Source organism: Polypterus senegalus, chromosome 15 (genome assembly GCF_016835505.1).
Source record: "Polypterus senegalus isolate Bchr_013 chromosome 15, ASM1683550v1, whole genome shotgun sequence".
NCBI classification, from domain to species: Eukaryota; Metazoa; Chordata; class Cladistia; order Polypteriformes; family Polypteridae; genus Polypterus; species Polypterus senegalus.
The window spans coordinates 60426124-60443171 of record NC_053168.1 but is presented as its reverse complement, the minus strand read 5'-3'; the positions used below and the strand labels follow the sequence as shown (position 1 = coordinate 60443171).

Genomic DNA, 17048 nt, shown 5'->3' with positions numbered 1-17048 from the left:
GAGCTAGTTGTGGAAAATGCTTGAGAACTTTATGAATTTAAGAATGTCTTCACAATCCTGTTTGGTCTACTTTATGCTCGAAACACAGACTTTCACAACGACGTGTAATACAAATTCTCAGTGATCCTGAAGATGTTCCTGCACCTTAGAAATGACTGCACTGCTAAAGCAATCTCTAAAGAAATCAGTTACTGTAATGTACATTTAATATGAATGTCTGCATCACTTTTTCAGGCATTTTCAGAGTTTTAGTATGTGTTTTTGAAACAGTTTGATCATTGTTTTCAAATTCAGAGTTAAAGTTAATTGACTTTTTTGATTTTTTTTTTAAAATGAGTTTTCAAATCTTGAATGTAAGGACTTGCATTTCCTTATTTGCTTGTGTGGTAACACCTTTGACCTGGACAGCCTGACTGTCAATATTTCATTGCTGTTATTTACATTTTCATGGTATTTCCCATGCAGATGTTTTTGACACAATTTATAATTTACAACGCCGTTCAACGTGTACTGTCATTATTCCTCTTAAGTTACTTCAGTTGTGCCAGGCATTATTTATTAGACACCATTTTGATTTTAATATATAGCATATAAAATGTGTAGTTTTCTCTTCTTTTTCATACTAGCTTTGTAGTTAGGTTGAACTAAACACATACCTAATTCTGAATTGATGAGTACCAAGCATTTAACTGGCACTATGTATATTTTGCATTTAAGCTAACATGATGAAGTTGTCACGAGGACTCAGAATAAGCAATTTAGAGAACTTTAATTAGGACAACTAATAATTTCACAAGCAAAAAGTCACTAGAAGAGTTTATGCTGTATAGATCTAACTTTTTACAGTGAGGAAAAATTATTAACCACAGTGCTATCATGTTGCTTTCTAAATGTACCTTGTATACAGTATACATGTATAAGGCACAATGTCTGCTTGTTTAATTGTTGCTTATGTCGAGCTTTGTTTTTCAAGCGAAAGACTTGAAATAGGGCACACAGGTACTTCTAACCATAAGTCTGATTTTTTGCCTACCTAATTCCACTCCCACCTGGGGGTCGAATGAGCACCATGAATTACTACAATTCAGAAATAATACCCTGATAAATTTGGGAAACATGCAGGTTGTGATAGTGGTTTAATTGTTAGCACTTTCAACTAAGAAATCATTTACTTTTTCTTTGGTCAAGCATGTCCTTTCTATTTTTATAATGTCTGACAGCCACACCAGGTTGGGCAATATTGTTTCTAGAGTTCTTTATTACAATGTGGCATTCTTTACAACAGGCGTAAAACACAAGAGTATTGTGCACATAAAATCTTCCCAGTACTAGCAATAGTTAAGTACTAAATGTAACACATTTTATGCATTTACATTTTTACCTTTATACTTTTCCACATTCTTACCCAGGCACCACAGGTTATCTCAGCTAGTTTAAATAGAGAGAAAGAGAGAGAGAGTCACATGTGAGCTCTGATAATGGTAATACTCCTCCAAACTAAGGTTTGGCACTATTGTCTAATGCCATTTCTTCTCCTCCCTCTGCAGGATGGAAGAAGCCACCTCTGACATCACTTCTGCCATGTGTCTTCCTAGACCTGCATTTCCTGCCTGGATCCCATATAAGCACTAACTGCTCCACCTCACTTCAGTCTGATCTTGGACTGTAGTCTGAAAAGACATTTGTACCACGTTATTTTTTTGTTTTGCTTTTCATAATATATGGTGATTAAAAACCTTTTCTGATTTGTTTTTGTGTCATATATATATATATATATATATATATATATATGTATATATATATATATACTATATATATATAAAATCCTAAGCCTAAAAGTGCAATGATTTTGTGCAACAATTTATTTGTGACGTTTATATGTCATGTTATTTTGTCACGCTTTAAATCAGGCTTATTTTAAAACCTACATATATATGTTTGGTGTCATTCTTTTCAGAAATTATCGAACTTTAATGTGATGTTGTTAGATTTTCAGATTCCATTTTTAAATTATAAACTAAAAATATCAAGAATTCACGTCCCGTTACACAAGACTTCGTGGCAAATGATTTAACCATGCCCGGGGCCGTAAATGAAAGACAAAGAATAGGACAGCTGCTGTACAGTATATATATATATATTGTAAGACTTTCCCTGACACCACCAGTCGGAAACCATATCTTTATAAAAGTCTCACGTTTATTATTCATCAATAATCACAGCAGTAAAGTCCCGAACACCAACACACAATGCACAAAGCAATAATCACCCCAATAAAGTCCTTTCTCTCTCAATCCTTGGCTGCCTGTCTCCTCCTGGGAGCTTTGTCCTACTCCCACTCCCGACTCTGGCCCAGATTGCTGGAAGGTGGCGCCTTTTATTCCTGCCCGGATGTGCTCCAGGTGTCTGATGACATCCTTCTGGCAGCACTTCCTGGTGTGGCGGAAGTGCTGCCCTTTGCCCTGGAAGCACTCTGGGCATCCCTGACAGGTTCCTCTGCCATCTTGCCGAATGTGGCGGAAATAACTATTTCTGAGTCCTACGAGGCTTAAGGTGCCCCCTGGCGGTGGCCACGGGTCCCAACAGGCCAGAAGCTCTTTGTTCTTCACCCGTGGTCTTCTCCTGCTCCAGTTCTTGTGACTTTCAGGTCATTTTAGGAATCCCTGCCAGGTCAGAACCCCTGTCGTCTGTGACTATATATATATATATATATATATATATATATATATATATATATATATATATATATATATATATATATATATATATTGTAAGCTGGAGGGGTGATTATTGTACCCCGAGAGGACACAGACGCCCATTGGAAAACCCCTGAAACAGAGTCTACCTTCACATTGCTCCTTCACTTCGCTCTCCAGCCCAGGAGACGAATTCAGGTAGTGACCATCCAAGGGAAAGCCGAGAAAGTGTCGGTTTGAGAACCCTGTGACATTGAATACATGGGCAAAATGGCTGTACCTCCTTCATACAGTGATCTGGGCAAATCTGCCAGGGACATCTTCAACAAAGGATATGGTTTTGGGCTGGTAAAGCTTGAAGTAAAGACAAAGTCAGCAAGTGGAGTTGAATTTGCTACATCAGGCTCATCCAACACTGACACTAACAAAGTTATTGGAAGTTTGGAAACAAAGTATAAATGGGCTGAATATGGTTTGACCTTCACAGAGAAGTGGAACACAGATAACACACTTGGAACAGAAATCACAATAGAAGATCAGATTGCAAAAGGCTTGAAGCTGAACTTTGACACTACTTTCTCACCAAATACTGGCAAGAAGAGTGGAAAAGTTAAAACTGCATACAAACGGGAATATGTCAACCTGGGCTGGGATGTTGACTTTGATTTTGCTGGCTCTGCAATTCATGATGCTGCTGTTGTTGGCTATGAAGGTAGACTCTTTTTCAGGGGTTTTCCCAGGGGCGTCTGTGTCCTCTTGAGGTGCGATCACCCCTCCAGCTTACACCCTCCCGCTCGGCTTTATTCACATTCTCGTGAATCAAGTGACTCTCTGTTCCAGGTTTAGGTTCATGTAGTTGTGATAATGCATCTGCGTTGACGTGTTCAGAACCTGGTCGATGTTTCACTGTGAAACTGTAAGGTTGTAAGCTCATGAAGCGAGAGTTTGTATCTTTCTGTCTGTACAACCATTGAAATGGAGCATGATCAGTTACCAAAGTGAAATTTCGCCCCCACAAGTAATAGCGAAGCTCTTCCACAGCCAATTGTAGAATAATTACGCTCCCTAGAAAGTAATTTCCTACTCAAATATGTGATTGGATGTTCCTCTCCATCAAAAATCTGTGACAGGACTGCGTCTATACCAAATGCACTTGCGTCCGTTTTCAAGACAAAATTCTTCGTGAAATTTGGGTTCCTTAGAACTGGATAAGAAGACAGTGTTTTTTTTAAATCGCTGAAAGAGCATTCACAGTTTTCTGTCCACAAGATAGTTCGTTTTTTTCTGCCTCTAGTGAGTTCTGTAAGAGGAGCAGCTCTATGTGCAAAATTTGGAATGAACCTTCTGTAGTAACCAGCAAGCCCCAGAAAAGCACGTACCTGTTTCTGTGTTTTTGGCCTTGGGTAAGCAAGAATTTCTTCTATTTTCCTTAATTGTGGTCTAAGTAAACCCTTGCCCATAGAATAACCTAAGTAATGAGTCGTGGACATGCCTAGTTTACATTTCTTAGGGTTAGCAGTAAGGCCAGCCTGTCTCAAGCTTTCCAGAACAGCTTGAAGCAGTTCTAAGTGTGTTTGCCAGTCATTGCTGAAAATCACAACGTCATCAAGGTATTTCCCTGAATATTCAGAATGAGGGCGCAGGATCTGAGCCATCATACGCTGAAAAGTTAGAGGTACCCCATTAAGACCAAATGGTAGTCTTCTAAATTCATAAATTCCTTCAGGAGGATGCAAATGCTGTTTTCTCACAACTGCTAGCCTCTAAAGGCACCAACAATAACCTTTTGTGAGATCTAGCGTGGAGATATAGCTTGCCTGACCCAATTTTTCCAACAGTTCATCGACACGAGGCAGCGGATAAGCATCGAATTTAGAGACCTTATTCAAGCGTCTGGAATTGATACAGAAGCGAACTGAACCGTCTTGCTTTGGAACTAATACAACCGGGCTGCACCAGTCACTTTTACTTCACGAATTACACCTAATGTCAGCTTTTTTACTGATCATGCTCCACTTCAATGGTTGTACAGACAGAAAGATACAAACTCTCGCTTCATGAGATGGTTCCTGGGCTTACAACTTTACAGTTTCACAGTGAAACATCGACCAGGTTCTGAACACGTCAACGCAGATGCATTATCACGACTACATGAACCTGAACCTGGAACAGAGAGTCGCTTGATTCACGAGAATGTGAATAAAGCTGAGGGGGAGGGTGTAAGCTGGGGGGACACAGACGACCCTGGCAAAATCCCTGAAACAGAATCTACCTTCAAATTGCTCCTTCCCTTCTCACTTGCGCTATAATGCGTAATAAAGCCATCACGCGGTACTCCGCTAACTTAAAAGCCTTGTGCTGTGCAGCGCCTGTCGGTTTTTGATATTGATTTGTTTTGCTTTCTCTCTCTCTCTCAGACTGCCCCTGCTCCTGACGCATACTCCTTTGAAGAAGAAGATATGCACGCTTACTTTTAATTGATAGACGAAACTGTCATCTCTGTCAAGGAGCAAGTTTGAAGAGACAAATGTTTGCAGTGTTTGAATAAAAATCCTAAAAATCCTTCTTGTTTCTACGACCTCCTGTGTCTCTGTGCAAATCTGTGACCCAAGCGTGACAATATATATATATATATTGTGAGGTTACTGAACTCTTTTATGACCCCCCTCAAACAGGACAGCACACCGAGGCATAACTGTGGAGGACTGCTTGTCCATTGCCGAGGCAACCACATGTTCACAGCACAGCAGCAGAGTGCAATAAAAACAACTACGAGCCGATCAACATCGCACTATATGTGCCTGTCGCCGATGGGTGATGCAAGGGATATTATTAATGCAGGGAACAGTATAACTTGGTGACTGACCTGGCCCTGACTTCCCCTTTTGCTTTGTCTGTGTATAGGAGATTGGTAGCTACACTGCAATAAATAACCATGCTGTTCCTATTTCAAGTTGAATAAACCTGGTTTTGCTAAATACTTAGACTCAGTTTCGTGTTTTGGGGTGCAAGACAGGGACTCAAGCATTACTATATACACACACACAAACACATAAATCTAAGCTTTTAGAAGTTATTGACTGCTGTTATTTTATTGTATTGCTTTACTAGATGACTGATAGCTTATAAAGTTTGAACTTTTCTATAAACTTTGAAAATAACCATTTAGGTTCAATAGGTTTTACTTCATTTGCATTTTTTCAGCTTCTATAATTTTATTCCACTAGCTATACACTTTGGTTCTTTTATTGCACTTTTATAACAAATTAATTGGGTTCATCATTGAATATCCATTTCAATGCTTAGTTTAGAAATAATCATTGAGTATTGAAGAGGTAAATACTAATCAATCACAATTAACAAAACAATTTCTTTAATTTTCTTGGAAAAGTAAAATATCCCCATATGTTTTCATGAAGCACAATGACAACATCATGTTAACTCCATTAACACCAAGATTAACCTTCTTCTTAAGAACCTGGTTTCAAGTATAACACTTTAGCTACTGCAGTCCTGTAACTGAGTTTGAGACACAGCGGTCTGTGTACACCTTTTTGTAGCTGGTAGCTCTTGAAATGTAAATAATTCACAGCTGTCTAACTAGTCTCACATGCATGTTAAAGAGCACAGGTGTCATTTCAAAGACAATTTTCTTCAATGACAACTGGTCTCCGATCTATAATAGGCACAAATAACCAGGGTTTTATCCACAGAGATATTGGAAAATGTTTCTAAATTAAACATTATGATCAGAACACCTTGCTAGTTGTCTCATTCATCAGTCTCCAAATGTGAATTAAAATAGAAATAACGGCAGATAGGAAATCTGTAACCGCCGAAGTTAAAGACCGAGATGAGCCGGGCAACAGTGCTTTTATTAAAACTAAACAGTGTCTGCAGTGCAGTGATTCAAAAAGTCAGTCAATAAATAAATGCTCCATTAAAACAAGGTGAACGTGGATGTTAAAGTCCAATAAATACATTTATGAAAATGGTTAAAACATATGGCAAGAAACAGTTCTAAGAACTCAGAGGTGCATTCTTCGCCAAACTCTACATGTCCTCTGCATACTTCAAATGGGATCCTGCAGCCAGAGCAGGTGTCCTTCTGTTAGGCAGTGTGGTGTGGTGGTTAAGGCTTTGGACTTCAAAACCTCATCTCAAGTTAAACGATCAAATCCCACCACTTATACTCTGTGACTATGAGCAAGTCACTTGACCTGCCTGTGCTCCAATTGGAAAATCAAAAGAAATAAACCAATTGTATCATAAATGTTGTATGTTGCCTTGGATAAAGGTGTCATCTAAATAAGTAAAGGCACAGCCAACCTGACACAGGCCCCTACTGCCGTGATAGGCTGCTAGTAAGACTCCACTCACTCCTCTGATTCCTGCTGCCATTCCTCAGCCTTATATGAGAGCCCTGCAGAGCAATGGATCAGTCCAGCTCCCTTGAAATGAAGTGACCCACTTCAGGTCCCTCGAGCGATGCCACACATGGTCCTTCTCAGGGCTCACTACCTGGTTGATTGTCTCCTCTCTAGTGTACACTCGCACTTCAGCTGTTTAGAGTACGTTCCATTATTGTTTTGAGTGTAAGTCGTTTTACGCTTGTCTTAAAACTTTTTCATTAAATTTGAATGCCTCAATCAACAATGCCAGTAGACAGAAACATTATGCTGAGATGTCCTTTTTTAATCTAAGAGGACAGCATACACACACACATATCAATGCTCATTTCGATGGTGTTCCTTATTGTACAGTAAAACATTCATGCTGCTGTGGGTAGTTGAAATAAACTGAAGTCACTATCAAGTTTATAGAACCACCTTGAGATCATGTGTGCTTGTGACACGGAGCATTAACTTTCTGGAAGTATCTATTTGAAAAGGGTTGACTGGGCCCATAAGGGGAGACATATGATCAACAACAATGCCTAGGTAGACAGTGGTATTCAGAGGTTGTTCAAATGGTATTAAAAGGCCTAACGTGTGCCAGGAAAACATTCACAAATCATTACAGTTCCACTAAAAAGCCTGGGGTATTGACACAAGGATCCATATAAATATGCTGTTATACGCCTTTGCAGATGAAATCAAGGTTTCTCAAGACAGGCAACATTAATCATCCAGTTTGGTAATCATGTGTCCACTGTAGTTTCATCTTTCTGTACTTAACTGGTAAGAGTAGAACCCAGCATAGCGTTCAACTGCTGCAACTTGTCCACTTCAAGGTCTGGCATATTGTGAATTCATGGATTCCCTTCTTTACACCATTCTTGTAAAGGGCTGCATTTGATTATTTATTGTGTTTCTGTTGAATGGATCCCGCTTATCTCCTCTGAACTAATTGAAAAGTGTTTTATCACTTCTAATAGGCGGAGGTTTGTTTATCATATCATTCCCCATAAACTATATATGAAAATCCAGAGAGAGACGTTTTTCTAAGATGATGGAACCAAAAACAATTTGTGCCAATAATCAAGCCAAAGTCAAAGTTGCCCTTACGACTTTGTCCATGTCATTTCTAAGTTATAAATAAAGTATAGAGTTATAAATACAGTAATGAAGATTTGCATTATTGTGTATCACAAGTTTGCTCATCATATCAAAGAGTCTGGCCTACAAGTCTGGTAGAGTAAATGTGTGAGGCAAAACATTATTACTTCTTACTCACACTAAATGTGCGGTGAGTTTGCATTTTAACTTTAAGTCATTCCAATTTACAGTAGATCCTCAAATAATGTATAATGTAACTTCTTTTGTTTTTTCCAGATAATCCTCCTTTTAGTTTTTTGAGGATATAGTACAATAAAAGCATTTGGCCACAAATTAAATGGCCAAAGAAATCTCTAGCAGTTGCCACAGGTTCTTTTATGGCACCAGAGTAATTGTCTGCCTCATTATTTATTTTTTATACCCATATTGTTGTTAAATAATGATAGTGTTGACTTTTCAGTGCTCTTGTGTCTGTAAAGGGAACCATGTGGTCCCACCTTGCTTATGAATAATATCATTAATTTGTCCCATCTCAATACATCCCTCACCATCACACATCTTGCTAAATCAAATGTCAGTCTTCAAGATGAAGTTTTTCAAAAGAGGAAAATCATATTTGAACTCATAATCTCTCTTAAACCCACTTAATGCTTTACACCGGCATTGTCCAGCATCAATGGGACCAGTTGTTCATGACAGATATTTAAAGTGAATCTGAATGAATGCATCAGATTGAAATTGAACCACAGGTTTTATGCACCATCAACTGGATCAGACATCAGTTTAGCACCCCTGCTCATTACAAGTACTTTTGTCTCATAAGCTGGTGAAGAACACTTTATAGAGGTGCGGGCAGCAGAAGGAGAATGCTTCCTATTAGTGGCCCTATGAAGTCTTAAGGAATTGCACCAGTCATCAAAAGTTTCATGCTTTAAAGAGTAGGGAAAGTAGTAAAAATAAGATATGATTTATGACATTCAGCACAAGCTGGGATTTTTTTTTAATATTTTGCTTATGTAAAAGGTAAAATGCTTAATAGATGACCAGATTTTTTCTGGTATCATTTATTTCCCTGACTTCATTAAATTAATCACATATCAGTACAGTATAATTCTTCAACATTACTTTTTGTCTGTTTGACAAACTTCAGTATTCTGCGTGCACTGGACAAAAAACAGCATGCAATTTGCCAAGTCCATGATGTAAGATATTAATGTTTTGTAAATTCTTTCATTATAAATATGTTAAAAAGTACTGCATATTGTCAGTTCAGGCTTAGTACTGACATTTGCAATATCCTGGTTAATATCCTACAAACAGTGTTCCTTTCAGGTATATTTTTTATTTAAAGCTGAACATGAGTAACCCATAAGGTAGACAGCCTTCATTTGAAAAATGTTTCAGCTGCTTACAAAGCTACACTCTGGAATATGTTTAAGATTACACGTATTTTTGTGGATAATACATTCAATAGTAAACCAGTAAGCAAGAATAACTTACTATAAACACTGAGATCCTAGGTATACACTGGAGAAAAACTTCAGCAATTGAACAGCTTGCATAATTTTGTGTTTGCACTCTGAGTGGTCTTGAGTGGACTTGGGAGCCTTCTGCATACATCAGTCCATTTGATTGCAAAATATTTGGAATGGCAGCTAATGTAGAATCAGCCAAATCATTCCAGATGGTCTTAGCCAGAACACAGTGTTGGGCAAATTTGTGGCATATGAAATTTAATGTAGCCAAATGTACCCCCTATGACAGTGATGGTGAACCATTTAGAAACCAAGTGCCCAAACTGCAATCCAAAACCCACTTATTTATCGCAAAGTGCCAACATGGCAATTTAACCTGAATACCACCTAAAACTGAACACCAGCATAACCAAGGAGCTGGTGGTGGATTTTAGGAGGCCCAGGCCCCTCATGGACCCCGTGATCATCAGAGGTGAGTGTGTGCAGAGGGTATAGACCTATAAATACCTGGGAGTGCAGCTGGATGATAAATTGGACTGAACTGACAATACTGATGCTCTGTCTGTCTATCTACTGAGCTTTTAGTTTAGAAAAGCAACTCATACATTAACATCTTTTGTCTTAAAATAAAAACATAATAACAGAGCTTTCAATGATACAAACAACTTTTTGTTGAAAGGTAAAAGTTTGCATTTGGTATGCTTTTGAACAATTAATGTGCTTTTTGCTGTTGTATGCATGCTGATAATTTGTCTAACCTTGGCTCATACTTTGTAAGCTTGAGAGCAACACATGCAGCACTCAGGTCATCTGTTAGTCTGTTTCTGGTGTCAGATTTGATTTAATTCAAAGCTGAAAACAGCTGCGCACAAGCATAAGATGTTCCAAACAAAGTAAGGAAAGCAATCTCAAGTGCCTTCATTGACTTAAGATTATTTGGCAGAGAATTCCACACTTTAAGTATTTAATTTTCATAACTAACTGTGCTGTCCTTTGTCATCCCTTCGATCCTCTCAAGTGTTTCACGCAGGTCTTCCCTATTACGCTCCGCCCCCAAAGCTTCCATTATATATTACGGGGTCGTGGATCAGGTGTGGCGATTAGCAACTCCCGGCAATAATTACAGTTGCGGACGACTCCTCACCTGTGCGCTTAAGCGAGGACTGTCCGCATCACAAAGCTCCCGGAAACCGCTCCGCCACTCTACCATAACCCCTTAGCCGCGAGTGCGGGAATTATCCGTTAAAACTGGCCTTTTCAATTTTGAGCTGTGGACCCGCTATACCACATCCCCTCCAACCCCACCACGGGAATCACAGACTCAAAAGGCTGCAGTCCGTGCCGCACCCTCAAGCAGCATGTGTGCCGCCCGCCTTACCCCAGACAGGAGAGGAAGGACGCTCCCATTGGGCTGCTGGGCAGAGGGGCGGGTGATGTGAGAAAAGTCCTCCGGCGCGGTGAAGAGGGGGAGCGGTGAGGGGAGCAGCCTGGCCCCGCATTCCTCTGGCTTTATAGTAACGAACTCTGTGCTTGGGCGATGGCGCGCGTGCCCACTGAGAGGGCTCTGAGTGCCCCCTTTGGCACGCGTACCTTAGGTTCGCCACCACTGCCCTATGAGAAGGATCCACAAGTCATGTTGGACCCATTACTATAAAAATTCAGTCAATGTGCAGAAGCTATTAAAAAGGCTGCTTGGATGGTAGGTTATATAGCATGATGTGTAGAGTACAAGTCGAGGGAGGTTAATAATACAATAGTGAGACTTCATCTGGAATACTATGTGTAGTTATGTACTCTGTATTCCAAAAAAGACATAGCAGAACCAGAAAAAGTACAAAGTAGAGTGACTAGGCTAGAATTCCAGAATGGGGAGTTATGAGCTATGAGGAAATATTAAAGGAGTTAAGCCTTTTCAGTTTAAGCAAACAGATATGAAAGGAATGAATAAAGTGGGTCCAGTCTATTGCTTTAAAATAAGAGATAGAGCTGGAATAAATAAGAGACAGAGTTGGAAACTTTTAAGGATACATTTTGCACAAATGTTAAAGTTTTTCTTCACACAAAGAACCATAGACACATGAAATAAGTTACCAAGTAGTGTGGTAGAGAGTAGGACTTTAGGGCCCTTCATAACCCAACTTGATATTACATTGGCCATATTAGGTGGATTGGATTGACAAGCTTTATTGGGCTGAATGGTCTGATTTTGTAGAAATATTACTTACTGATCATCTATACATACAGCACATACTTTCCACTTTAAAAAAACTTTTTAGAGCAGGGCTGGGCAGAAGGTAGAAACAAGCCATGGATGTCTTGCTGATCTGTCACAAGGCACAGTCACACACACAAACACACACACCTAACATTGGCTCCATTTGGAGACACCAGCTTCTTTGGAAAAATGTTGAAAACTCACACAAACAGGAAGAGACTTTATTAGCTTTACAGTGAGTGTGAAAAGGCAGACTTTTGAAGTGGTAAATCAACAACTCTAACAACTGTGCCACCTGCAATCAGCCACATTATTTAAAAAAAAAAGCTACATGGATATTTTTTATTTCCTATGTGTAAGATTTTACATTTACTCATAGTAAACCTTATTTGCTGTAAATGCGATAATGTATGCATTCTGTTGACTTTAAGGTATATGCTAATACATACCACACTCAATCATTGTCTATGTGGTGTTTCACATTTGTCTATGTGAGTTTTCTCCACAAACTCCTTTTATCTTCTCTGTTTTCAAAGATGTGAAAGTTTTAGTTTAGATGGGAAGGCTAAATTGGATCTATGAGTGAGTATATGAGAGATTAGGCCTTACTATGGACTAGCACCTTATACTCAGCGTTGCCAGGATAGGTGGTGTCCCCCTTTGACCCTGAAATGGACTAAGACAGGCATGTCAAACATGAGGCCCCCGGGCCGCATGCGGCCTGCAACAGAAATCTGTGCAGCCCGCATGACAGATCCTAGTTAGCACTGAACTTGTACAAAATGATTACTATCGTTTGTGATTGAATCATTCTGCATTTTTGGCGTTACTTATTGACTTTTCTTACTTCTGCTTTCTGACGAAAGTTCATTTTCCCATGGCATTACGGTACCGGAAACGTCATCTGCTAGTATAGCCACAAGCCTTGACCAAAGTTAATGAGCCTCAACGTCACAACTGAAGTGCTAGGTTGCAGCAGGGGTGGTCTTAGGCATGTGTAAACTGCTGCCACGCCAATATATATTGAATATAAAACAGAAAGAGAAAATAACAACACAGCTGACGGCAATGTGGCCGAAAAACATTGTGTTTCTTGTTAATTAGTATGCTGTATTTACTAATGTCGCTTGAGTTGGAGCAGTAAACTATATGTAGTATTATAACGCTCTGTTGTAATGAGAATATCATGGGCCGCCATTTGGTTTTCAAGTTATGGACACGCACATATAGAATCGTGTCATGAGCACGAGGCGGCTATGCAGTGTCCACAACAGACGAGGCCATCTGCCATGCATAAGAAACCATATTGACATTGGCGGACGAAGGGGCCACCGATTCTTTCTCTGCCCAGGGCCGCCCCTGCACAGGCTACACTGCTGGCTGGGCTGCTGAGACTGGCCACTGGGCGGAACTGACCATCACAAGTAGTAATAGTCTGCATATTTTCACATTTTTTTGCTCTAGTTCTATGTAATTTTGTGCTAGTATTCTAACAAACAGTGCAGACTACAGCTGAAGATCTGAAGTGGATACGAAAAGTTGATGAGTTGTTTATTAACATATTTTTGTGATTTTGAATTTGTAAAATTAGTGTAGATCAGATAGCTTTTTGCATATCAGCTTATTTTACAATATAAACTTTGAAGTAAACTTAGTAAAATAAAATTACATTTTTGGAGGATTTATTTTCGAACTTGAATTACTGAATAATGTATTCAGTGAGCGTTTTCGTGATTTCAGTTCACATGAACAGGACTTTGCGCTGTTCTCTTACAACGTTGAGAATGCACCTGAGAATATCCAAATGGAATTGATTGAACTGCACTCAGATTCTACTCTGAAGGTAAAATACAACAAAGTTGGTGTGCCAGACTTGTATGCTTACCTGCCACTCTCGTATGTGCAGATCCGTAAGTTGGCATCGAGAGTACTGTCTATGTTCGGAAGCACTTACCTTTGTGAGAAATTGTTTTCGTTATTGAAAGCTACCAAAACCCCTCATTGCTCAAGACTTCCTGTCGAGCACCTTTCATCCCTCATAAAAGTTGCAGCTGCACAAGATTTCAAGCCTGATATTGACGAACTGGTCACTAACAAGAGATGCCAAGTGTCAGGACAAAAGAAATAGATCTCACTCTGTAAGACTCCAATATAATATAATGAATATAACATAATAATATAAGGACCTAGCTAAGAAACTAGGATTCTAATTGTACGCTGTTGTACGGAGCTTGTATGGAAATAAATAGCTTTAAGTGTTGCATTTTTTAAAGTTTTCAGTATTGGAAAGAAAGGTACAGTAACTTTGTATAATAGTATTTGTTACAGTGTGGCCCGCTGACACACATATGACAGTCGAAGTGGCCCACCAATAGTAGTGAGTTTGACATGCCTGGACTAAGATGCTTTGAGAATGTATTGTTAAAATACATAAGAACACAGAACACAAGAAATTTGACAAATGAGAGGAGACCATTCAGGCCATAAAGCCTGTCTGTTTAGCTAGTACAATAGCTAAGCTGAGGGCGGAATGGTGGCGCAGTGGGTAGCGCTGCTGCCTCGCAGTTAGGATACCTGGGTTCACTTCCTAGGTTACCCTGCATGGAGTTTGCATGTTTTCTCCGTGTCTGCATGGGTTTTCTACAGGTGCTCCGGTTTCCTCCCACAGTCCAAAGACATGCAGGTTAGGTGCATTGGTTATCTTAAATTGTCCCTAGTGTGTGTGTGTGTGTGTGTGCGCCCTGCGGTGGGCTGGTGCCCTGCCCAGGGTTTGTTTCCTGCCTTGTGTCCTGTGTTGGCTAGGATTGGCTCCAGCAGACCCCGTGACCCTGTACTTAGAATATAGCAGGTTGGATAATGGATGGATGGAATAGCTAAGCTGTAAAATATATATAATCCCAATATACATAATGCTTGCAGTCAAGTGTTAGAATTATCCTACAAAAGATTTTACATTTACATTTATGTTTAATGAATTAGCCTTTGATCTGGTCTCAGGTCCATTGTCATTTTGTAAATAAAGGCATTGAGTGGATCGTTAGTATAAAACAGTCTTCCATATTACACAGCCAGCCAGCCAATGATCATCAGGGAGACGGCCATAATATATCTTAGATGTCTGACAGCCTTATAAAATTGCCTCTGTTGTAAAAGACATTCAACAAGTTTATGATAAAACTCGGAACAGCCCTGGAATAACTCGACTTCCATAATACAACTTTTGAGCTAGAATAACTGGCAATAATTTGCTATTAATATTCAAATAGTTTTCTTCCATAATTGCAAAAACACTTTCATTAGTTAATCAGACTGTATGAAATCCAAATTATTCAATTCTCTGTATCTTATTGTAACCAAATATCAGTATGTTGGTCTTGAGCTATGCTTTCTGAATATTTGTTTATGGCAGATTTTTGAAAGGGGAGGCAATTTGAAGCTATTGTTACACAGAACAATACCTTGAGGCAGGTGGGTACAGTGCACAGCAGTAAGACTATGGTCATAAACCCCACCCACTCTGGGTGGCAGGTGTCACTAGCATATCTAAAGTGGAGAATATTACTTTAAATCTTTTATACCTTTCTTGAAAGGTTGTTTCTTTAATAAATACCCTGTCTTTACCACACTGTATATTCTAGATTTTTGAAAAAATCTACAGGCAACCTATTATGCAACAACTGAGGAGTTTAACCTGGCACAGAATGCTTGACGTCTAGCAAGTACAACATGTTAACCTCTTACTGAAGATTATGGAATTTGCTACCATAAGGTAATTCTGTAAATGTGAAATCTCCTTTCTTTTTAGAACAGCCAATGTATTGCACTTCAGGATTTGGTGATGAAGTTCATAGGTATGAAAATAAAACTGTTTTAAAAGCAAAAAAGGAATTAGCATTATAAATTTTAGTATTTTTCGTTTTTTTTTTTGTTAAATCTGAAGAATTGCTTTCAAGTAGGCTGAAAATGATACAATTTTAAAAATAAGTATTGCTTCACTAGTTAACAGACTTTGTTAGACATTTACCTAAATATGATTACTTTTTATCAAATTAATATTTGTATCTGTCATTCCGAAATTTTTATCTATCTTCTTTCCTCCTCTCGGCCTTCATTTTAAGTGTTGTCTTTTATTGAGTACTAGCTGTACCCCGTGGCTTCGCCCACATAGTAATGAAACAGGACAAACTTTAAAAATCAATAAACATTGGCACTATATCTGATCATGTTGAGCTCTGACGGGAAAGCATTCCCCACATGGAGAGAAAAGCACATGGCCGCGATATGTCTGGCAATCAGCAGCTACCCTCTAAAACACATGGAGCTCTGATCCCTCTCTCAAAAACGTCAAATGTTACTCCTTAACAATCTGTAGATGACAATGTCTGTTGAACAAACAGGTATCGCTAGCAAAGAAGAGGCAAGGTGCACTCCAACACGTGGCAAGGCATAGACTAACTTGAACAGAGGCTGGCGAGTGAATGAGGAAGGCCCCACACCCCTGCGCTCGGTCCACAGCCACTCTGTTAAATTTACATAAATACATCAGTACTGTAATTAAACTATGGTACTTAGTGTGATGAGAGAAGTTGCAAAATTAACCGGAAAGTTCAAGCAAATAATAGAAAACAACCATATCTAAATCTGTTAAGCAATTCTCTCCTGAAAAGTGGACAAACATAAAGCAGACAGACATACAGACAGAACGCGCTTGGACAATGAAATTTTTAAAACCGTTTCTTAGTGATCACCTATGGGCCAAGGGTAACCTACATTCCACATTTCAAGTCACAAGTCCTCATGGTTCGGGAGATTTTGTGATGAGTGAGTCAGTGGGATTTGGCTTCTATATATATAGATTGAGGATATACAGTATATGCAAATCCAATGAAATTTCTGTAGATGATGAAACACATTCTCTCTTTCCAGTCAATTTCATTTTTAATCATACTATTGAACAAAAATTATCAACTAGCCAACCCGCGGCGTACCATACCCCACATAATCAGGCCGGTTTTTTAATGATTTTTAAGCACAGGCAGAAAATTAACATTTGAAAAATCGGTAATGTAATAAATTAGCAAGAAAAGCAACATTGTAACAATGCACGGAACAAACCAACACACAATCATCCGTGACTGAAAACTGGCGGATCGCCATCGCGCCT

At 39.1% G+C, this 17048-nt stretch overlaps 1 protein-coding gene across 1 annotated transcript in view; it reads left to right on the top strand.

The window, feature by feature from the left end:
* The first annotated feature begins 2966 nt into the window (after positions 1-2966).
* LOC120515492 (voltage-dependent anion-selective channel protein 2-like) overlaps positions 2967-17048 on the top strand; it is a 58656-nt gene continuing 44574 nt past the window's right edge. Inside the window, exon 1 of the mRNA XM_039736553.1 lies at positions 2967-3408. Coding sequence (XP_039592487.1) covers positions 2967-3408 — 442 coding nt within the window. The remainder of the gene's footprint in view (positions 3409-17048) is intronic.